At 43.2% G+C, this 23,436-nt stretch overlaps 1 protein-coding gene and 1 pseudogene across 4 annotated transcripts in view; both read right to left on the bottom strand.

Annotated features, from left to right (window-relative positions):
- Positions 1-1,333, bottom strand: part of LOC101349717 (zinc finger protein 350-like) — a 45,456-nt pseudogene extending 44,123 nt beyond the window's left edge.
- Positions 1,334-4,905: 3,572 nt separating this feature from the next.
- LOC101349462 (zinc finger protein 432-like) overlaps positions 4,906-23,436 on the bottom strand; it is a 58,546-nt gene continuing 40,015 nt past the window's right edge. The window contains exons 1-4 of one of the 4 annotated variants that reach the window (XM_023736423.1): positions 20,085-20,273; positions 15,876-16,096; positions 11,271-11,397; positions 4,906-6,640 (exon numbers count right to left, since the gene is read on the bottom strand). In XM_023736423.1, coding sequence (XP_023592191.1) covers positions 5,169-6,640; positions 11,271-11,304 — 1,506 coding nt within the window. In that variant the 5' untranslated portion in view covers positions 11,305-11,397; positions 15,876-16,096; positions 20,085-20,273 and the 3' untranslated portion in view covers positions 4,906-5,168. Of the gene's footprint in view, positions 6,641-11,270; positions 11,398-15,875; positions 16,097-20,084; positions 20,274-23,436 lie in introns of those variants that run through there. The other 3 variants (XM_023736421.1, XM_023736422.1, XM_023736424.1) reach the window with 3 other exon arrangements.

Raw genomic sequence — 23,436 nt, 5'->3', positions numbered from 1 at the left:
TTGCTTTCTTCATGTATGATGTCCTTGCACAACTCGTCTGGTCTTTGGTCATTAGTGTTCAACACGTCAAATCTATCCTTGAGATGGTCTCTAAATTCAGGTGGGATATACTCAAGGTTGTACTTTGGCTTTGTGCACTTGTTCTAATTTTCTTCAGTTTCAACCTGAACTTGTGTATGAGCAATTGATGGTCTGTTCCACAGTCAGCCCCTGGCCTTTTTCTAATGATATTGAGCTTTTCCATTGTCTCTCTCCACAGATGTAGTCAATTTGATTCCTGTGTATTCCATTTGGTGAGGTCCACATGCACGGTCACCGTTTATGTTGGTGAAAAAAGGTATTTGCAATGAAGAGGTCATTGGACTTGCAAAAGTCTATCATGCGATCTCTGGCATTGTTTCTATCACCAAGGCCATAGTTTCCAACTACTGATCCTTTTTCTGTTTCCAACTTTCCCATTCCAATCATCAGTAATTATCAATGCATCCTGATCGCATGTTCAATCAATTTCAGACTGCAGAAGTTGGTTAAAATCCTCAATTTCTTCATCTTTGGCCTTAACAGTTGTTGCGTATGTCAGTTTGTCATACTGTGGGGACGTGTGTGTTGCTGTGATGCTGGAAGCTATTCCACCAGTATTCAAATACCAGCAGGATCCCCCATGGCAGACAGGTTTTAGTTGAGCTTCCAGACTAAGATACACTAGGAAGGACCCGGCAGTCCACTTCTGAAAAGAAATTAGCCAGTGAAAACCTTATGAATGGCAGTGGAACATTATCTGATATAGTGCTGGAAGATGAGCCCTCAAGTTGAAAGGCACTCAAAATACGACTGGGGAAGAGAGAAGAGTTGCCTCCTCAAAGTAGAGTCAATCTTAATGATGCGGATGGAGTCGAGCTTTTGGGACCTTCATTTGCTGATGTGGCATGGCTCAAAATGAGAAGAGCTGCAAACATCCATTAACAACTGAAACGTGGAATGCATGAAGTATGAATCTGGGAAAATTGGAAATTGTCAAAAATGAAATGGAACACATAAAGATCAATATCCTAGGCATTAGTGAGCTGAAATGGACTGGTATTGCGCATTTTGAATCATACAATCATATAGTCTATGACGCTGGGAATGACTACCTGAAGAGGAATGGCGTTGTATTTGTCGTCAAAAAGAACATTTCAAGATCTATCCTGAAGTGCAACACTGTTGGTGATAGGATAATATTCATATGCCTACAAGAAAGACCAGTTAATAAATATATATAGAGAGATTTATATCAAGGAAATGGCTCACAAAATTGTAGAGGGTGGAACTTCCCAAGTCCGTGGGTTAGGCTGGAGGCTTCTGTAATTCATGTAGCCACAGTGGCTGGCGAACCCAAGATCTACAGGTCAGACAGCAGGGCTCTTGCTCACAGGCTGTGAAGACCAAAGAATCCCAAGATCAGCAAGCAAGATGGCACGTAAATTGCTAGCTCAAGTCCCAAGAACCAGAGGTCAGATGAACAGGAGGCAGCTATAAGATTCAGAGCGAGCAGGAAGTCCACCAATATTGGATGTAGGCGACATCCACAAGGAAACTCCCTTTCAAGTGACTGGCTGCTTAGAGCAGATCCCATCTTGGAAGTGATCACATTACACTAAATTTTATCAAGGATGTGATCACAACATCATACAACTGCCAAATGACATCAAAACTGCCAAATCACTGAGAATCATTGCCCAGCCAAGTTGACACACAACTTTAATGATCACAGTCTTGTAACTCCCACCCAAGTGATTGGGTAGGACTGTGCTAGGAGTCGGAATTGACTCAATGCTAACAGGTTTGGTTTTTGGTGCAAATAAGGTAATTGTAGCCCACAAAGGGCACTGGCCAGGTTTGTCATCATGCTAGGCTTAAAATGAGCCATCCAGAGGCAGGAAAGAGAGGATAGCACCACCACCAAGGAAGAAGGGCCAATAGTGGAGTGCATCCTTTGGAACCAGGATCCCTTTGCTGAAAAGCTCCTGGAATCAGGAGACCAAGAGAAAGAGCTGTAACACTGAACACAGCGAGAAGTGGCAGCAGAGAAACGGTGGCAGGAAGAGAATGGCAGATGGTATTATGGACCTCCCGGTGAGAAAGCAGGTTTACTGGAGGAGTAGGGTGTCTCTGGGCACTTCATGGAGCTAGGTTTGCCAACCCACAGAGCTAGAGCTGAGCGCCTTCGGGCTGAGGCTTACTAGCATAGTGGGGTGCCTCTGGGCGCTTATTAGCAGAGCTAAAACAGCTTTGTAATCTTGTCCGAGAAGGGCAGAGGCCGAGGATCCAGAAAGAGCCATGCCCGTGGGCATGGCGGAGAAGAGACTGTCCTAATGGAAGAACTGTATCCTAAGTGTTCCTGAACCTGAATTGAAATGTTTACTTCCCTAATAAACTCCATAATCGTAAGTATTGTCTGTTAGTTCTGTGTGGCCATTGCAATGAATTATCGAACGCAGCAGAGAAGTAGAGTGCCGTGGGAGGTATGGTTGGCGTCAGAAGTGGTAAAAAGGCTGCAGGGTAAAGGCATGTCTGACGTCCACTTTATAAGAATCAGCCTTGGGTTGATGCTCATGGTGATTCTCTCTCCCTCTTGTGAAGTTAGAGGCAGTCAGATGCCTCTGCCACACCATTCTTACGATCTCCCAAGCTGCTTTTCCAAAAACCCAAGGCAAAAGGCCACATAAAGAAACACATTTTACCACAATAAACTATCAAGGAACATATAATCTTCATGGGGAGATAGTACACGGACATTAAAATAACTAACTTGTTTTCTGACATTGTTAAGTACCATTAAAAAGAGTCCTTACCCAAAGAATCCATGGATAGTGCAAACAGTGAATGCACTTCTGAGAATCAGCAACGGAAAACCCTAGGGAGCAGAGTTCTAATCTCACACATGAGGAGTAGGAATCAACTCAATGGCAACTAGATTTTGACAAGAAATGGTCATTATAAGTGTGGTGCAATGAATTCCTTAATATGGCCCTTCTAGCCACAGCCTTTGTGACTCACACACACTGAGACTATGCAAATAAGGTGTATGGAATCTTAACAAAGGGATTGAGCGCGTTTGCCATCCCAGTAGTCTTAAAATGAGTCACCCCAGAAGCGGGAGGAGAGGATCTCGCCACCACCAAGAAAGACAAGCCAGGAGTGGAATGCATCCTTTGGACCTGGAATCCCTGCTCTGAGAAGCTCCTGGAACCAGGAGACCTAGAGAGAGACCCGAGGTTGGAGAGAAGTGATGGCAGAAAAATGACGGCAGCAGAGGCAGGAGACTGACAGGATGACAGACAGCATGGTGGACTTCCTGGCCCATGAAGCAAGAAAGCTGAGTGCCTTTGAGCAGGAGGCTTGCTGGTCAAGTAGGGTGATTCCAGTCACTTGATGGAGATACGTTTGCCAACCCACAGAGCTAGAACTGAGCTCCTTCGGCTGAGGCTTATCAGCAGAGTGCAGTCCCCTGGGGCACTTACTGGCAGAGCTAACAGAGCTTTGTAAAACTTACCCAAACAGGGCAGAGGCCAAGAGGCCAGACAGAAGCATGCCTGAGGGCCTGGCTGAGAAGAGGCAGTCCTGATTGAAGAACTGTTATCCTGAGCATTCCTGAATCTGAATTGTAACCTGTTACTTCCCTAATAAACCCCATCATTGTGACTACTGAGTTCTGTATGTTCTGTATGGCCACTGCAACAAATTATCAAACTAAGCAGAAAAGCAGAGAGTGCTGTGGGAGGGACAGCTGGTGTCAAAATGGTAAAAAGGTTGGAGGGTAGAGGCACGTCTGACCTCTTCCTCACAGGAATCAGCCTTCAGCTGCTGATCTTAATTCTCCTTCCCCCTTGCAGACAAGTAGGTCAGATGTTTGATATGCCACTTTAACAAGAAGTTTTTAGGATTTTCTAACTTCTGAAACTTCTATCTAATCCCCTTCTACCAATTATTCGATATTTATTTAATCTGATGTAGATATTGCATCATCCTTTGACTACATTAGCTGGAGTGTCAAGATTCCACTTAAATATAATCCAACTAAGTCGATGTTCTCTTTGAGAAGGCATGGACTTTTTTATTCACCACAGCATCTTCAGCTCCTCGAAATAGGGCCAAGTACAAAGGTAGTATGTGACAAATATTCCTTGCAATCTTGAATAGACTCAGTTTAAGTGTACTGTGTCTTGGGTCCCTCTGCATAATATAAAGTTCCAAAACTGGTGGCAGACATTCTGGTTTTCAATTGTTCCATCGCACTGATCTGGGGAATCTGAACTAACGTATATCTGCCCAAATCCCACCAATCCAATACTGCACCTTAGGTTTCTCCCCTAAGTGATTTTTCATTTATACCACATGGGGTCCCCATGAGCTATAACTGACTCCATGGCAAGTAACAAAAGAAGCAACACTCCAGATACCAATGATCTCTTCTGTTTTCAAAATTCCCATTACTTATTTAGTCCACTGACATGAACTCAGACTTTCATTCATTTAATTGACACAGTACAGCAATCAATGTGCATGAGTTTTGGTTAAAATCAGATAATGTCTTGATATCAATGCACAAGCCATGATGTTTTCAATTGTCTCATATGCATGTGAAAGCTGGACAATGAATAAGGAAGACCAAAGAGGAACTGACGTCTTTGAATTGTGGTGTTGGCAAAGAATATTGAATATACCATGGACTGCCAAACGAACAAACAAATCTGTCTTGGAAGAGGTACAACCAGAATGTTCCTTGGAAGCAAGAATGGCAAGACTATTGGGACATATTATCAGGAAGGATCAGTCCCTGGAGAAGGACAACATGGTAAGTAGACTAGAGGGTCAGCAAAAAAGAGGAAGACACTCAACGAGATGGACTGACACAATGGCTGCAACAATGGGCTCAAGCATACCAACGATTGTAAGGATGGTGCAGGACCAGGCAGTGTTTCATTCTGTTGTATATAGGGTCACTATGAGTCAGAATCGACTTGACAGCACATACCAACAACATCACGCACATAAGTACAATAAGCTTACTAGGCTTTCCCAGTTCCTACATTCATGATTTCCTTCATGATACACTTTATAGCTATATAAGGAAGCAGAAATTTTTGCTAATCACTAGTCCACAGTGAAATGTATCCGAGTTTATCCTACGGGTTTTGTGGAATATAAAATAAGATGTAATTGGACACTGAAGGTACTACCACATTCACTGCATTTACAGGCACTACTACATTCACTGCATTCAGAAGGACTCTCTGCTGTACAAATTCTCTGTTATCTCCTGATGGTTCGCTTCTGGCAACAGGCTGTCCCACAAGGACTACGTTTCTATTTGTTAGGAGCCTACTGGTGTTTACTGATGTTTGAGTTGCCACAGAGGGCATCTGCATGGTCACTGTACTAACAGGGTTTTTGTCCTGAATGAGATCACTGGTAGGTGATGAGGTGTGATTCGCTGCAGAAGGGTTTTCCACCTTGTCTGATTCTACATGTTTCTTTCTTGTGTGTTTTCTTTTATGTCTAAGAAGGCAAGACATGTAGGGGAACGTTTTTCCACACTCGTCGCAGCCATGCCGTCTCTCTCCTGTATGAGTTCTTTGATGAATAATAAGCTTGTGCTTTGTGAGGAAAGCTTTTGAACACTCACTGCATTGAAAGAGTTTCTCTCTTCTATGACTTTTCTGATGTCTAATGAGACTTGCCTTCTGGGTAAGAGATTTACCACATTCACTGCACACAAAGGGACTCTTTCCTGTGTGAAATCTCTGATGTGCTATGAGGCATGACTTCTGGCTGAAGCCTTTACCACATTCACCACATACATAGGGTTTTTCTCCAGTATGAGTTCGCTGATGAATAATGAGATTTCCCTTCTGGATGAAGCCTTTTCCACATTCACTACATATATAGGGTTTCTCTCCAGTATGTGTTCGCTGATGAATAATGAGAAATGACTTCTCGGTGAAGCCTTTTCCACATTCATGGCATATATAGGGTTTCTCTGCCATATGAATTTTTTGATGTTTATTGAGCTGTGAATTATAGAGAAAGGCTTTGCCACATTCCGTGCACTCATAAGGTTTTTGTCCTTTATGAGTTCTTTGATGATGTTCAGTGAGCTTGTACTTTTTAGAAAAGGCTTTCCCACATAGACTGCATCTATGAGGTTTCTCTCCTGTATGAATTATCTGATGATGAATGAGCCAAGACTTCTTGATGAAGGCTTTACCACATTCACTGCATACATGTGGTTTCTCTATCTTGTGAGTTTTCTGGTACTTAGAGAGCTGGGATTCGGTGTTGGATATTTGACTCTCAGGGAATTTAGATTCAGTACCAGATTGTTCAGGGTTAGCATGGAGAAAGGTTTTCTCATCTCTGTTAAGCTCAGCAGAGTTCTTCACTTCATAGCTTCTGCTCTGGTTGATTAAAGTTAAATTTGATCTCGTAGCTTTTTCATATAAGTCAAACATACCATGATTTTGCTTTAAAGGAAAAAGACTTTTGTGTTGATGAACAATATTTTCCAATATATTATGTTCATCGCATTGTTCCATTCCGTCCATCCTGCTTTCATTTTGCCAGGGCCCAAGTAGATGATCATCAACTTTCCAGATTTCTAGGAAAGAACAGAACAGTGACTCCTTTCATCATCTCCATTAGGAATAAACTGATTAAAAAATGTTTGGATGTAAAGTGGTTCTTTAGTGACAACCCTATGGTACGAATGTAAATAAATTTAATGTTCCTTGCACACGGGTAAACACACAATAATATAAACAAATAAAGATAAAAGCAGTTAGTATAGAAACAAGGTTAGATCATAGACAACAAATAAATACAGATTTGGCCACTTCCTAAAGAAGGCCTTGAGGAACTTGTAGAGACTGTAAAATACAAGTAAATCACTGTGAATAGTAGACGACAGAGACTGGAGAGCCATCTAATACAAACTGGTAAGGGATAGAGTCATTCATTCCACAAATCCTTACTAAATGACAACTATACACCAGGCATAGTTGGGTTTGTGGAGAATGCAAAAGGTTATACCTGGGACAAAACAAATTTCACATATACAAAGTAAAGGTATTGGTATTACACTGCAGTGCAATGGATCCCTTTCATATAGTCTTTCTCATCATCGTTTTGTAACTCCCACTGTCATGGACTGAATTATGTCCCCCCACAAATGTGTGTATCAGTTTGGCTGGGCCATGATTCCTAGAATTGCGTGGTTGTCCTCCATTTTGTGATTGTAATTTTACGTTAAAGAGGATTAGGGTGGGATTGTATAACACCCTTACTAAGGTCACATCCCTGATCCAATGAAAAAGGAGTTTCCCTAGGGTGGGGCCTGTACCACCTTTTATCTTACAAGAGATAAAAGGCCAAGAGAAGCAAGCAGAGAATGGGGGACCTCATACCACCAAGAAAGCAGTACTGGGAGCAGAGCACGTCCTTTGGATCTGAGGTTCCTGTGCTGAGATGCTCGCAGACCAAGGGAAGACTGATATATTACAAGGACCTTCCTCCAGAGCCAACAGTGAGAGAAAGCCTTCCCCTGGAGCTGGCACCCTGAATTCGGACTTATACCCTACTGGACTATGAGAGAATAAACTTCTCTTTGTTAAAGCCATCCATTTGTGGTATTTCTATTATAGCAGCACTAGATGACTAAGACACCCACCAAATGACCAGGTGGGACTGTGCAAATAAGGTGCTTGGGGCCCATCATGGGGATTGGACAGCTTGCTAATAGTGCAAATAAGGTGCGTGGCACCTCTGTGGAGGTGGAACCATGCAAATAAGGTGATGGAACCCTAACAAAGGAGGGGACCAGTCAGTTCTGTGATCCCACTAGGCTTAACATGAGCTATCCCAGAGGTGGAAATGGGGGACCTCACTACCACCAAGAAGAGACTGGAGCAGAGCACATCCTGTGGTCCTAGTGTCCCCGTGCTGAGAACTTCCTACATGCAAGAGACAGAAAGTCGTAACATCGGAGATGGCACAAAACAGCAAGAATCAGTGTCAGAGAAACATTGGCACCAGAACCAGGAGACCAGTGTAAGACAGTACAGTGGGCTTCCTAGCCTACAGAGCAAGGTGGTTACAGTAGGCTTGCCAACCCATGGAGCAAAAGAGTGAGTGCCTTTGGGAAGGAGGATTCCTGGTGATGCGGGGTGCCTCTGGGTAGTTACCAGGGAGCTAAACAGTCTTGTAACACTTGCCCGAGAAGGGCAGAGGCCAGCCCAAGGGATCCAGGGGCCGAGGGAGAGGGCTGCCTGCAGGCACGGTGGAGGAGCTGTCCTGTCTGAAGAACTGTATTCTGAGTTGTTCCTGATCCTGAATTGTAACCTGTTACTTCCCTAATAAACCCAATATTCATAATTATGGTGAGTTCTATGTGGCCATTGCAACAAATCATCAAAACCAGCAGAGAAGTAGAGAGTGCCATGGGAGGGACGGCTGGTGTAAGAATTGGTAAAAAGGTTGAAGAGGAAGCATGTCTGACCTCCACCTCATAGGAATCAGCCTTGGGCTGATGCTGATGGTGATTCTCTCCTCTACTTCATGAAGTTAGAGGAGATCAGATGACCCTGATGCCATTTTTAAATACACAAACATATTCCTTATGTTTACAAAGCCTACATTATCCTTCAGTAAAAATCATTAATAAAAGTGACGAAAGACAAAGAAAATAACCATAGGCTGTGAAACGTGGTTTGAAAGAGATGCTGGGAAGAGGTGGAGGAAGTGAGGATACATTTTGGAGGAAGAGAAGGCTCACTGGGGTGGGCTATTAATTGAGGTATTTAGAGTTGCTGCTAAGTATTTGACTTGAGTAATGGGAAGCAATGTCTATCAATGAGATAAAGATATCACTGAAGTGCAGAATGTTCAAGCAAACATTCTGAAGCGTATCAACTTCTAGATGGTTATTAAATACCCAAGTACAGAAATGAAGATCTCAGAAAGATTCATAAATCTTGAGAAAACCTTGGCTGGAGGAAAGAATTCAGAAAACTTTATATAAAAATGATTTAAGGACAGAGAACAGAAGATCACGTTCACAGTACAAAAGAACATGTACATTAAAATTAGAGGAACACCAAGGTTTGAATCATTCTAACATTTAGAGCTTTAGAATGGGAAAAGCCCCTGAGGAACCGAAGTGAACACAGTGGTAACATTTACAATGAACTAGGAGAAAGATCAGAATTATTAAATATACAGAGAGTTAAACTGAAGTAGACAACAGTTATGAGGGAGTTTATGCTGGAACTGAGAATGCAGGATGTAAGAAATGTTTCTTCAGGTGAGTAAAATATATTTTGAAAAAGTTTGTTAGATGATAGCAAGGGAGATGTCAATTTGACAGCCTCCTCTAGGGAAGCAAAGGAGGGTAATTCATTAGAATGGAGGAATCGTTAAAGGGTTAAGAGAACAAATAAGAAAAGAAAATGATGACCTTAACAGAACCTCAGAGTGGGGAAAAAGAAGTAAGGAAGCAGATAAAAGCCCAATAAGAGACCAATTTACTGTGGGGGTACAACATCCAAGGTGGGGCTGCATGTTAGGAAGTGAAATCAGTATTTCCCAATGGGGAAGGAACGCACTGTACTCAGAGAACAGTTATGAATTCAGAGTTCTCTCTTTGGAGAGGGCCTGGAAGGTAGAATTTCACAGCAAGAGTGATGGAAGGATATGAAGAAGTTAAACACTGAAGAACCCTATGAAGCAGAAACCTATACAAATAAAAATATCAAGATGTCAAAGAAACAGGGATATGATCACAGAAGAGATAGAAGGGTATATTTTTCTCTAAACTCCTACAAAGAGGAGGTCTCACATGGGAGAGGGATACATGGAGACACTGTTATGTAGCCTCAGGCACCCGTCACAGTTGTGATGCGTTCTCTGACTAGAATGTGACTTCCAAAGCTGTGGTGAAATGAGTTCCTTTTACGTGGCCTTTTGCCTTGGTTCTTTGGAAAAACAGCTTGAGAGATTTTTCCCCTAAACCCTGAGGAGTTACCTTTTTCTCCCTCAGAGGGTTTGTTACTTTTGTCCAGGTTGATTGACATTTCCTGGGGAAGGTGTACACAATTGTGGTTTGATACTTTTTGTCTGGTCCTGGGCTGCAGCCTGCCCTGTGATTGGTATACACATTGCATGGATCCGTAAACAGACTATGCAAATGAAGTGACTATAATCTACTCTGCAGATGAAGTGTCTGTGGCCTACAGAGAGGGGATTGGTCAGCTTGTGGCCCCTGCTGGAAGGGGCTATGTCTTGAAACTGACAAACAGTTGTGTATATATACAGCCAGCCACACAGAGGTTTTTCAGACTGAAAGAAACATGAAGAGAAGCAGCAGGAAGAAGCAGAAGAAAGTGAGAAGAGAGAAGAGTCAGACAGACAGGAGGTTAAGGAACCTCTTAAAAGAGCTGTAACAGGGGTCAAGGGATGTAACACTGAAGACAGCGAAAGGCCCAGAATGGGCGCAGTGGCAAAGCCAGTGACGAAAGGCCTGGAAGGGACTATGCAACAGAGTTGGTGGTGACAAATGGAAGGGTCAAGAGGAGCCTGTCCTGAGAGGGCAGAGAGGAGGCCTACACGGCTAAGAGTTGCTGAGAGAGCTGTCTGCACTGAAGGGAGATTTTGCCTACATGCTTCTTGATCCTGATCCCAAGTTGCACCCTGTTACTTCCTTAATAAACCACTTAAGTAAGTATTGTCTGTGAGCTCTGCGTGGCTCTTGCAACAGATTATAGAACTCAGCAGAGAAGTAGTGCCGTGGGGAGGATGGCTGACGTCAGAATTGGTAAAAAGATTGCATAGCGGAGGTATGTCTGACCTTGTGGTATAGTGAATTATTTAATATAGCCTTTCTAGCTAGCATAGTCTTGTGACTCCTATTAAATAACTGGGTGGGACTATGAAAATAAGGTACATGCAGGGATCAAACAGTCTGCTAATGCAAATAAAGCAGTTAGACAAACTAAATTGGCCTTGGATTTGTGAAGCCTGCAAAATGCTATATTTGTGAAAAAACAATATTCAAATATACGAAGTAAAGGTTTTTCTCTCAGGAGTAGGGAGAATACACTTATTTGTCTAAGGGGCACAGAGCGGACTGAGAATCTACCACTTCAAAGCACCACAAGACACTCTTAAGCTTTCAACAGGTGAGAAAGGAAAGGTCACTGGCCACCCTCTGAGTGACCCATGGGAACTGTCCTCACCCAAGGACACCAGGTTCTTGTAGTTCTCCAACATCACGTCCTGGTATAGGTCCTTCTGAGCAGAGTCCAGGAGCTGCCACTCCTCCCAGGTGAACTTCACAGCCACGTCGCTGAATGTCAGTGATTCCTGTAATAACAGGGTTCCATTTCATGAACTGATTTCCCTCTGATGATATGTGAAATGTGAAGAAAGTTGTTCTGCTGATTTCTTCTACATATGCTACAACTACATGTCTAGTGTTTTTTTTTTTTAACACCTTGTAAGAGACTCAAAATCTTAACAAATATTCTGAATGTATGTATTCGATCATCCATCCATTCATCAAATTAGAAGTTTCTATAATAAGTAGCAGTGAAATCCTCTTACTAAGCTAGAAACATCTCGCATTCACACATGCACACACATACAAATGTGTGAATATATATATGTATCTGTATATATGTGGATATACGTGAGTGTATGTGTGTATATATATGTATACATACGTGAATATGTGTATTTGATCACCTATATGCTAACAGATAAATATTAGTGTCAGCCAGGAGAATAAAACATGTTCCTATATTCAACATGAGCCTTCAGAGCCAGTATCAGAATCTACAGAGAAAAGACCCCAGGTTATCTAAATTACAAGAAATGACACATTTAATAAGTTAATACATTAAGCCGTAGAAAGGAATTAAAGAAACTATCAAAAATCTTTAAAGAACAAGAGACAAGATAATTGGGTGGATTTGGGAAAAATAAATACATACACACACAAACACCTAGATATAGACATTAACGACAAATACACATGTATGCATATTAACGCACAAGTTTACAGCATATCAAATACACTAAAACAGATGATCAGCTGTAATTTACAGTCTAAGAAATTAACGAAAATGTAGCAGAGAGTGAGAGACAATGTAAAAACGAGGTTAGTAAACATGGGTAGAATAAAAATGGCTTAACACATGCCCATCGTTAACTTCCAAAACAGAAAGTAGAGTAAGGGAGAAGCAACATCCAAAGACCTCACTCTGCATTCAAAAATAATTTTTTACTGAATGAAAGACCTGTGGCAGGCAGATTCTAAGATAGTCCCGTGATCATATCCACACCTTTATATAGTTCCCTCTCTTTCAGCATGCGCTGTTCCTGTGACTTGCTCCTATCTAATAAAATGACAAAGGTGATGGAATGCCATTCCACGATTAGATTACATATTAGATATGTCACTCCCATCTTGTTGGTTTTAATGAAGGATGTTGCCATGTTGGGGAGGCCAACATGCCAAGTACCTGAGGGCTGCCTCTGGCCAACACACAGTGAGGAACTGAGGCCCTAATGGAACTGAATCCTGCCCACAACCAAGTGAACTTGAAAGCAGACCCTTCCCCATTCGAGCCTCAATCAGACCCCAGCTCTGGCCAACAACTTTACTGCAGTCTTGTGAGAGACCAAAGAGCAGAGAGCACCAAGAGATGCTGTGCCTGGATTCCTGACCACAGAAGCTGCGATATAATAAATGTCAGCTCTTTTAAGCCTCTACAATGTTGGAACACTTTGGTGGGAACCAACAGATAATTCAAAGAACTTAAAAAAAAAAAAAAGTATGAAAATATAGAATATATTTATGACACAAATGCAGTACAGTGAATTACTTAATATGGCTTTTCTAGCCACAGTCTTTGTGACTCCTACACAATGATTTTGTGGGATCATGCTAATAAGGTGCATGGAACCCGAATCCCAAAGAAGGTGGATGGAACCCTAATGAGGGGATCAGTCAGTTTTGCCATCCTACTAGGCTTAAAATGAGCCATCCCAGAGGTGGAAAGGGGGGATCGGATTACTACCAAGAAGAAGAGAATGGAATGGCACACGTCCTTTGGAACAAGGATCCCTGCACTGAGAGCTCCTAGACCCAGGAGACAGAGAGACACTGAGAAGCAGCGACAGTGAGACGGCAACAGCAGAGGCAGCAGAACCAGGAACCTGGCAGGAGAACGGAGTTAGAGAGCTGAGCGCCTTCAGGCAGGAGGCTTGCTTATGGAGTGGGATGCCTCCAAGCATGTGGCGGAGCTAGGCTCACCAACCCACAGAGCAAGAGAGCCGAGTGCCTTCAGGCCAAGACTTACTGGCAGAGTGGCGCACATCTGGGCACTCATCAGTGGAGCTAAAGAGCTTTGTTAACACTTGCCTGAGCATGGCAGAGGCTGGGCTGTGCCAGCCAACAGGCCTGAGTGCCTGAGGGTCAAGGAGAGCCCTGCCTGAGGTCATAGCTGAGAAGAGGCTGTCCTGATAGAAAAACTGTATCCTGAGTTGTTTCTGATCCTGAATTGTAACCTGTTACTTCCCTAATAGACCCAACAATTGTCAGTATTGTCTGTGAGTTCTGTGTGGCCAATGCAATGAATTATTAAACCCAGCAGAGTAGTAAAGAGTACCGTGAAACGGACAGCTGGTGTCATAACTGGTTAAAAAAAAAAAAAAAGGTTGGAGGGTGTTGGTATGTTTCACCTCTGCTTCATAGGAATCAGCCTTGGGATGTTGATGCTGATAATGATTCTCTCTCCCCCTTGTGAAGTCAGAGGAGTTCTGATTCCACTGCCACACCATTTTTATAAGTCAAAAGCCAGGGGAAGGAAAAATCTGAAATTTTACGACAAAGTTTTAATTAAAAATTAATTAAAATTAAAACTTCTGCATGGGAAAAGACAAGCGACAGTTTAGAAAAAATATTTTCCAAAGGAGATTTTTACAAAAAAGATCAATACACATTACATATAAATAATTCCTTTAAATCAGTAAGACAAATTAGAATTTATAAATGAGCAAAGGATATGGACAAGAATTCCAGAAAATGAATAATTTAACTGACCAATACAAGAAAGATCTCAATCTCACCAGTTATTAGAAAAATACAAAAGAAAGCAAGACAGGGAACTACGTGACCATGCAGATTGTTGAAAGGTATGACATTTGATAACACTTTAATAACAAGTATTGGAAAGACTGGGGACATTGGATGCTCTTTTATATCATGTACTAGACACTCTTTTAAATGCTTTAAATACATTAACTAATTTCATCTCCACAATAACTATATGAGATTGGCACCATTATCATCATCACTATTTTACAGATGTGAAACCTCAGGTATAAAACAGTCATAAATGGTGTGTGCAGGTCACAGAGCTACTCCCTGCTTCCAGATCTGTACTCAAACACTAGTTCATTGAGAATCATTTGACAGCTGTGCATTGCTTCCACTTAACAAGTATGTTTAGGTTTAATTCCTAAATAAACCTAGACCACCATGAGGCTAAGTCCATGGGCTAACATGTGCTCATCTCCGCTGTCCACTGACTTGGCTTGGTCTATTCTCACAGGGGTCTATGAGGGAGTAAATGAACTGATTTTTTTTATAAGGATCAGCACAAAGCTGGTCCCTATGAGGCAGAGGTTAAAGATGTCCTAAATGTCCAGCTTCTCCAAACTGCTGTACCCTTCCATCATCTCTAACATAAACTACTCTCCCTCTCCTCATACTCTCGGTCTGGCCTTTGGGTTCCATAATTTGTTGCAACATCTCACAGAACTCACAAACTGTACTTACAGTTAAGTGGTTTATTAGTGAAGTAATGGAGTATGACTCAGAAGTAAAAGGAACAATTCAGAATACAGTTCTTGAGCAGGAAAGCTTCTTCTCACCCTCTGCTGACAGGCCTTGCTCAGAGCCTTCTTGAGCAAGCATTACAACTCTTAGCTCTGTGGGTCAGCAAGTGCACTGCAGCTGTCTTGCACCAGTTTCCTGGTTCCTGCCATCTATCACTCTTGCTACTGCAGTGCTGCTGTCTCTCACTGTCTTCCATGTTACAGCTACCCTCTCTCTGCCTCCCTTTAAGCCTAGCATGATGGCAAAACTGACCAATCCCCTTGTTAGGGTTTCATACGCCTTATTTTCATGGTCCCACCCCCCACAAGGGTTCCACACACCTTATTTGCATTAGCAGCAAGCTGTCCAATCCCCTTGGATGGGAACAACCACCTTATTGGCATAGACCCACCCAATTACTGTGTGGGACTCATAAACTCTATGGTAGAAGGGCCATATTAAGTAATTCACTGCACTGGAAGGATCTTGGAAGAAGCAGCCATAGGAAACCTGCTTTTGTATCTATGAGAATGCTGCTGTTCAGGACATCATCCACCACATCACCTCTAGGAACAAACATCAAAGAAACTCAGAAAAAGTACCATGAAATATTGACATCCTGGGAGAAAATAATCTCCATTCTCCTCAAAAAACAGGGAATATCATTTAAATTGAAATGATTCTCTTGTGTTGGCCAGAGCAATAAATTAAATGCAAGTTGACAGTTAATGTAACCCACAGGATCCTCTAGTCACATATCATGTTCAGTGTCAATAATTTAGTGTTAATCTCATGAATAATATAGTCCTGATCCTATTTTGTCGGATGTTGAAGTCAGAGTCTAAGTTTAATTCTGTCTAGCTCCTACTTTCCAAATTTATACTTTAGAGATAAACTGAACTGATATTTTACAGACCTCTACAAATTCATTAGGGAACAAAGAAAGCATAAAACCAACCAAAAGTCACCTGGGCCTCGATCGTTTTCTTTTGTTCTTGAGACATGACCAGCAACTGAGATGCTCTGTCTTTGTGTTTTCTGGATCAGCTCTAAATTTCTGTTCAGAAATCTCAGTCTCTTGTGAAGGGTGTCCCCAGAAATGACAGTACTCAAATTCTGCAAGCTCTTCCTCCTTCCTTCAATTGGTTTTCTTGCTGCTGGGGAGTAAGGATCTGCAGGCTGAAGGGAAAATTCAATGTGAGTGATACATTTTCTCTAGGCCCAGATGATGTTGCTGCTCCTGGCAATCACCTTAACATGAGGCCCACAATACTGTTGACTGTCCCTTTATCTGGTGCCCACAGAAAACTTTACAGCCATGAGAAACAAAAGTTCCTTCCTGGACTGGAAGGCAAACCGAATCAGCAAGTCGATCTGTTGGCATGCTCACTTAAGGCAGCCAACTGGGTCCATGAAATGAGCAGACATGGGGGTGATGCAGCAACGCAGAGATAAGCTGAATCTAGGCACATCCGTCTTGCACCCTCTGAGGCACAAAATGCCAATAAGGACTGTTCTGTCTGCCAGCAAGAAAGACAGAGGTCGCAGATGGCTATGGGAGAGATTCCCCAGGGAGAAGGCCCTGCACGTAGCTGGCAAGTTGATTATATTGGACCAATGATGCTGGAGGCACAAAGTGGCTATAAATGGGTCCTCACAGGAATAGATACTTACTCTGGACAGGGCTTTGCATATCCGATAAGAGATACAGATGCCAAAAACTCCATTAAGGGATTGGAACAAAAGATACTGTATCAATTTGGGAAAGCAAGTTTTATTTCACCAGATGCTCTGACAACGCTTTTCTTACAACCACTTAACAGTAAGTACAGTTCCTGAGTGAGACTTTGCAGCAATTTGCTGAACCCAAATTGGAGAGGGAAGAGTGCTGAGGGGAGGGAGAGCAGCCAGTGTCTGAGATGGAGTGGTACAGCAGTTTGGAGTATGTGGAAATTTGTGGTACATTTGACCTCCACCTCATAGGAATTGATTTTGTGCTGATTCTTATGTTTGAAGTTATTTGTACAGTTGTACATTAAAAAAAAAAAGGATAAATTTAGAAAAATTAAAGACTAGAAGAGCCCAAAAATACAAAAAGCTTGTTCATTGAAACAATCAATAAATTATACATTCATGGTGAAGTGAATTACTTAATATAGCCCTTTTAGCCATGCATAGTCTTATAACTCCCAAAAAGTGATTGGGTGGTCCACCAAAGGGAATGGACAGCTTGCTAACAATGCAAATAAGGTGCATGGAACACTTGCAGGAATAGGACCACGCAAATAAAGTATATGCAACCCTAATGAGGGGACTGGTCAGTTTTGCCATCCGTTAGACTTAAAATGAGCCATCTCAGAGACGGGAAAGGAGGGAAGCTCACTAGCATCAAGAAGAGACAGGATAGAATGAGTCCTTTGGACACAGGGTCCCAATGCTGAGAACCTCTTAGACCCAGCAGAAAGAGAGACAGACAAAAAGAGTTGTAACACTGGAGATGGTGTAAGATGATGAGAAGCAGCAGCAAAGAAATGGCAGCAGCAAAACGAGGAGACCAGTGCAAGATGGTGTGGTGGGTTTCCTGGCCCACAGAGAAAGGTAGCCACAGACGGCATGTCAAACCAAGGAGTAAAAGAGCTGAGTGCCTTCAGACAGGAGGTTTCCTGGCGGACTGGGGTGCCCCTGGGCAATAACTGGCAGAGCTAAAGAGCTTTGTAACATTTGCCTGAGCAGGGCAGAGGTCAAGCTGAGGGGCTGGGAAGCCAAGAGGCCAAGGACCAGAGGCCCACCCACAAGCATGACTGAGAAGAGGCTGTCCTGATCAGAGAACTATATCCTGAGTCGTTCCTGATCCTCAGTTGTAACCTGTTACTTCCCTAATAAACCCCAAAACTGTGAGTCTAGTCTGTGAGTTCTGTGTGCCCACTGCAACCAATTATTGAACCAACAGAGGGGTAGAGAGTGCTGTGGGAGGCACAGCTGGTGTCAAAATTGGTAAAAAGGTTGGAGAAAGGAGATACAGTAGTCCTCCCTTTTATCTGCAGTTTCGCTTTCCACAGTTTCAGTTACCCGTAGTCAACTGTGGTCCAAAAATATTATATGGAAAATTCCAGAAATAAACGATTCATAAATTTTAAATTGCGCTTCTACGTAGCATGATGAAATGCCTCACTGTCCCACTCCTTCCCACCCAGGACATGAATCATCCCTTTGTTCAGCATATCCACGCTGTATATGCTACTCGCCCATTAGTTACTTAGTAGCCATTTTGGTTATCAGATTGACTGTAGAGGTATCACAGTGCTTGTGTTCAAGTAACCCTTATTTTACTTGATAATGGCCCCAAAGTGCAAGAGTAGTGATATGTGAAAAAGTGAAAGTTTTCGACTTAATAAGGAAAGAAAAATCATATGCTGAAGTTGCTCAGATCTACAGTAAGAAGAAAACTACTATCCTTGAAACTGTGCCTAATTTAGATATTGTTTTAGTCATCTAGTGCTGCTCTCACAGAAATACCACAAGTGGATGGTTTTAACAAAGAGAAATTTATTCTCTCACAGTCCAGTAGGCTATAAGTCCAAATTCAGGCCATCAGCTCCAGGAAAAGACTCTCTCTCTCTGTTGGCTCTGGAGGAAGGTCCTTGTCATCGGTCTTTCCTTGGTCTGGGAGCATCTCAGAGCAGGAACCTCAGGTCCAAAGGATGCACTCTGCTCCTGGCACTGCTTTCTTGGTGGTATGAGGTTCCCATGTGTCTCTGTTCACATCTCTCTTTTATATCTCAAAAGAGATTGGATTAAGACACTATCTAATCTTGTAAACCTCATCAGCATAACCTCATTACAGTGATAGAATTTACAACACATAAGGAGATGACATATAACCTCATCATAGTGATTGAGTTTACAACACATAAGGAAATCACATCAGATTACACAATCATACAGTACTTGGAATCAGGACCTAGCCAAGTTGACAGATATTTTTGGGGGACACAATTCAATCCATGAGAGACATTAAACTTCATTATAGGTATGCGTGTATATGAAAAAACATAGTATACATAGGGTTCAGCACTATCTGCGGATTCAGTATTATCCGCGGTTTTAGGCACCAACTGGGAGTCTTGGAATGTATCCTCCTAGTAAGGGGAGACTGATATATATCTGACCCCCACTTCATAGGAATCAGCTCTGGGTTGATGCTGCTGATCTTGAGTCTCTCTCTTTCCCTTTGTGAAGTTAGACAAGGAGGTGCGATGACGCCCTGAAGCCATTTTTTACATTCGTTTTGAGAGAGATCAAAAGAGAAGTGGCACAAACAATACAAGGAATTAATAGGAAAAATGATCTACATAAAATAAACAGTTTTTATTCTTGAAATAAAACCTCGAACCTCTTTATTTCATTAAACTTGAAATCCTGGATGAATTTATATGATCCTACATCCTGAATAAACATTACAGCAAGTGCATTTTGTAAGTGGGCAACAAGACAAAGATATCGTAGCAAAAACTACCAACTTACATATCGACTTTGTATGGAAGAGCTGAGCCAATAATAATATATCATGATAAGCACAAGGTATAAATATTAAAGTAGGATGGAAAATTGAGGTTATTTTCAAACAATATGATCACCTACATGGAAAAAGAGATTCAAGGAATTGCCTGTTTAAAAGCGATAGTACCCTCAAGAAACCCCTAAGCAGATTTTATATACATCCAGAAAAGAAAAAAAAAAACTAAACTCGTTGCAATCCAGTCGAATCCGACTCAAAGTGACCCTACAGAACGGAGTAGAACTGTAATCTTTACGGAAGCAGACTGCCTCACCAGCCTCTGTACCAGACACAGATCAACCTCAGACGCGTATTAAAGCGAAACGTGGACCAGACACTGCCGTACAAAGTCCATCCCCCGACTCCAACTTCACTCAGCCCCATATTAAATCCTGAACCAGACAGCCCATTCATGGTAAACACCATCCCCTTATAAGCAGAGAGATCCGCAAAGACTCCGTACCCTGACAGTCGGGACAGCCTTAATCTTTTTACAGAAGTGCTCAAGCCATGCTCACCCAAAGCCACTGGACTCCCTCAAGCACCTCCACCCCTGCGCTCCTCTCAGGAACTCCATGTGTCCTCACGACACCACGTCCACACACTTACCTAGCCCAATTCCAAGGACAAAAACACACACCAATCTCTGTTTTACTCCAGAACCGCGAAGAGTTCGGAGAAGTTTCACCGACTTCCGTGAACAGCTACTACTTCTCGACTTGTCGCGCAGAAACCTTGTCCGCTTACGACGGCGGCGGCGAGGGTCAGCGCGAATAGGGCGTTTCCGGCATAGCTTTAGGAGGTAATATGTCTGCGCCGTACTCTCCATGTCCCTCTGGAAGCAGCCATGTTTGAAAACTAGCCGTACAGAAGGCCCAGTGGCTGTGTTTGAAGACAGTAGTCAAGGAGGACTGGTTGCGCAGTGGTTCAGAGCTCGGCTTCTAACAAAAAGGTTGGCAGTTCGAATCCGCCAGGAGCTCCTTGGAAACTCTGTGAGGCAGTTCTACCCTGGCCTATACTATATACGGTGGCTATGAGTCGAAATCGACTCGACGGCAGCGCGCGCGCGTGTGTGTGCGTGTGCGTGTGTGAGTGCGTGTGTGCGTGTGTGTGTGTGTGTGTGCGTGTGTGTGTGTGTGTGTGTGTAGGACAGAGTACAACTGCCCCACAGAGTTTCCAAGGAGCGCCTGGCAGATTCGAACAGCACACCTACAGAGTCGCTATAAATCGGAATCCACTCGACGTCAGTGGGTTTGGGTTTGGGTTTTAGTTTAGGGAAGGACTGAAAGAGCCTTGCTTGTGCAGTGGTTAAGAGCGCGCCTGCTATGGGTTAGAATAGACTAGACGGCAAAAGGTTAACCAAGGTGCAGATCCCTGGTGGCCCAGTGGTTAAATGCTTGGCTGCTAAGCAAAAGGTCGGCAGTTCATAATCCACCAGCAGCTCCTTGGAAACCCTACAGAGCTGTTCTACCCTGTCCTATAGGGTTGCTATGAGTCTGAATCGACCCAAACGGCAATGGGCTTGGTTTTCAGGTTAGTAGGCAAGGAACATAGGAGGCCTGGTGACACAGGTCAGCTGTTCCCCTACCAGTTCCCCCAAGGCAGAAAGCACCCAAGGGATAAAGATGTGGCGGTTTGCTTCTGAAAACAAGTTTTTTTTGTTTGTTTAGGCAAGGACTGCCTGGAGGACGCCCTGGTACTGTCCAGTTTCCTTGATCCTCTACCCTTGATGAAAATGGATAGATTTTCAGAGGCTCAAGTTTCACAGGGAAAACATGGACCAGGTCAAATTGCTTCTAGTAAGCTAGGCAGAAAAATAATATGGCCCCACCTTAAAACAGTATGTTTAAAAAAAAATAAAGTTTGTAAACAGACAAGTAGGAATTCAAACGTCTGTACAGCAGAGACACGCTCCTGTGAAGGGAAAAGGCAAAAAGTTGGTAAGCGGAGCACATCGGAAATATTCTCTCTGAAAACAGGTATGTTTTACATGTGGCAAGGACATGAATTTGGGGGGGCCAAACGGTGGACTGTCATGGATTGAATTGTTTCCCCCCAAAATATCTGTCAACTTGGCCAGGTCATGATTCCCAGTATTGTATGACTGATTTCCCTATGTGTTGTAAATCCTATCACTATGCTGTAATAAGATGGATTAGCAGCAGTTATATTGATGAGGTCTACAAGATTAGTTAGTGTCTTAAGCCAATCTCTTTTGAGATATAAAAGAGAGAAGTGAGCGGAGAGACATGGGAACCTCATACCACCAAGAAAGCAGTGCCAGGAGCAAAGCATGTCCTTTGGACCCGGGGTTCCTGTGCAGAGAAGCTCCTATTCTAGGGTAAGACAGACAAGGACCTTCCTCCAGAGCTGACAGAGAAAGCCTTCCCCTGGAGCTGATGCCCTCAATTTGGACTTGTAGGCTACTAGACTGTGAGAGAATAAACTTCTCTTTGTTAAAGCCATCCACCTGCGGTATTTCTGTTATAGCAGCACTAGATGACTAACACAGAATTTGGTACCGGAAGTGGGGTGCTGCTCTAACAGATACCTAAAATGTGGAAGTGGTTTTGAAACTGAATGGATAGAAAACTCAGAAGGAAGTGAGAACTGTTAACACTGGAGACAGCACAGATGGTGAGAAGCAGCAGCAGACGACCTGCAGCAGTAGAGAACTGGCAGCAGCAGAACTAGGAGACCAGCTCCAGACAGCACTGGAGCTGACCCATGGAGCGAGAGCCGAATGCTTTGGTGCAGGAGGCTTCCCGGTGGAGCAGGGTGCCTCTAGGCACTTATTAGTGGAGCTACAGGGCTTTGGAACACTTGCCCCAGCAGGGCACATGTAGGCATGAGGCCCAAGGGCTGAGAGGCCACAGGAAGCAGAAGCTGAATAGACAAGAAAGACAAGAAGCCGAGCTGCCTCTGTCTCAAAAGGCATGGCCAGAACCTCTGGGGTTTCAAAGGGTGGACCCATGGCCTCTGGTGTTTCTAAGGGTGGAGTTGCCACTCACTAGAATAGTTTGCCTGAAGCCGAGGGAACAGAGTTGCTGTCCCAGTGGGCCTAGAAGGCAGAGCTGAAGCCCAGGACTGAGGGGCCTCCACTCAGAATCTGGAGTGTGGCCAATACCTAGAGTCTGGAGGGCAGGGCCATTGTGTAAATTGTCTCAGAGAACAGAGGATTATTTTTAAAGCCTTGAGGGCTAATGTAATGTGTTCTACTGACTTGCTGGATGCTGGTTACCCCTTCTTTCCCTCCAGTTTCTCCCGTTTATAATGGAAATGTCTAGCTTGTGCCTGCCTGTTGCACCACTGTACCTTTGGAAGCAGATGACTTGTATTCTAGATTTCACAGGCGAAGACAAATTTTTGGATTTTGGACTTGCAGTTGATTTATGACTTCTGCTATGATATGATGGGATGAATGTTTTACATGTGGCAAGGACATGAATTTTGGGGGGCCAAAGGGTGGAGTGTCATGGATTGAGTTGGGTCCCCCCAAAATATCTGTCAACTTGGCCAGGTCATGATTCCCAGTATTGTAGGATTGATTTCCCTATATGTTGTAAATCCTATCCCTATGCTGTAATAAAATGGATTAGCGGCAATTATATTGACGAGGTCTACAAGATTAGTGTCTTAAGCCAATCTCTTTTGAGAAATAAGAGAAGTGAGCGGAGACACATGGGAACCTCATACCACCAAGAAAGCAGTGCCGGGAGCAGAGTGCATCCTTCAGACCTGGGGTTCCTGTGTGGAGAAGTTCCTAGTCCAGGGGAAGACTGACAAGGACTTTCCTCCAGAGCTGAGACAGCCTTCCCCTGGAGCTGATGCCCTGTAATTTGGACTTGTAGCCTATTGGACTGTGAGAGAATAAATTTCTCTTTGTTAAAGCCATCCGCTTGTGGTATTTCTGTTATAGCAGCACTACATGACTAAGACACCACCAAACTGCAGCCATCTA

This window comes from Trichechus manatus, unplaced genomic scaffold (genome assembly GCF_000243295.1).
Source record: "Trichechus manatus latirostris isolate Lorelei unplaced genomic scaffold, TriManLat1.0 scaffold00087, whole genome shotgun sequence".
NCBI classification, from domain to species: Eukaryota; Metazoa; Chordata; class Mammalia; order Sirenia; family Trichechidae; genus Trichechus; species Trichechus manatus.
The sequence above is the reverse complement of the archived record's forward strand: the minus strand, read 5'-3'. Positions and strand labels throughout refer to the sequence as shown.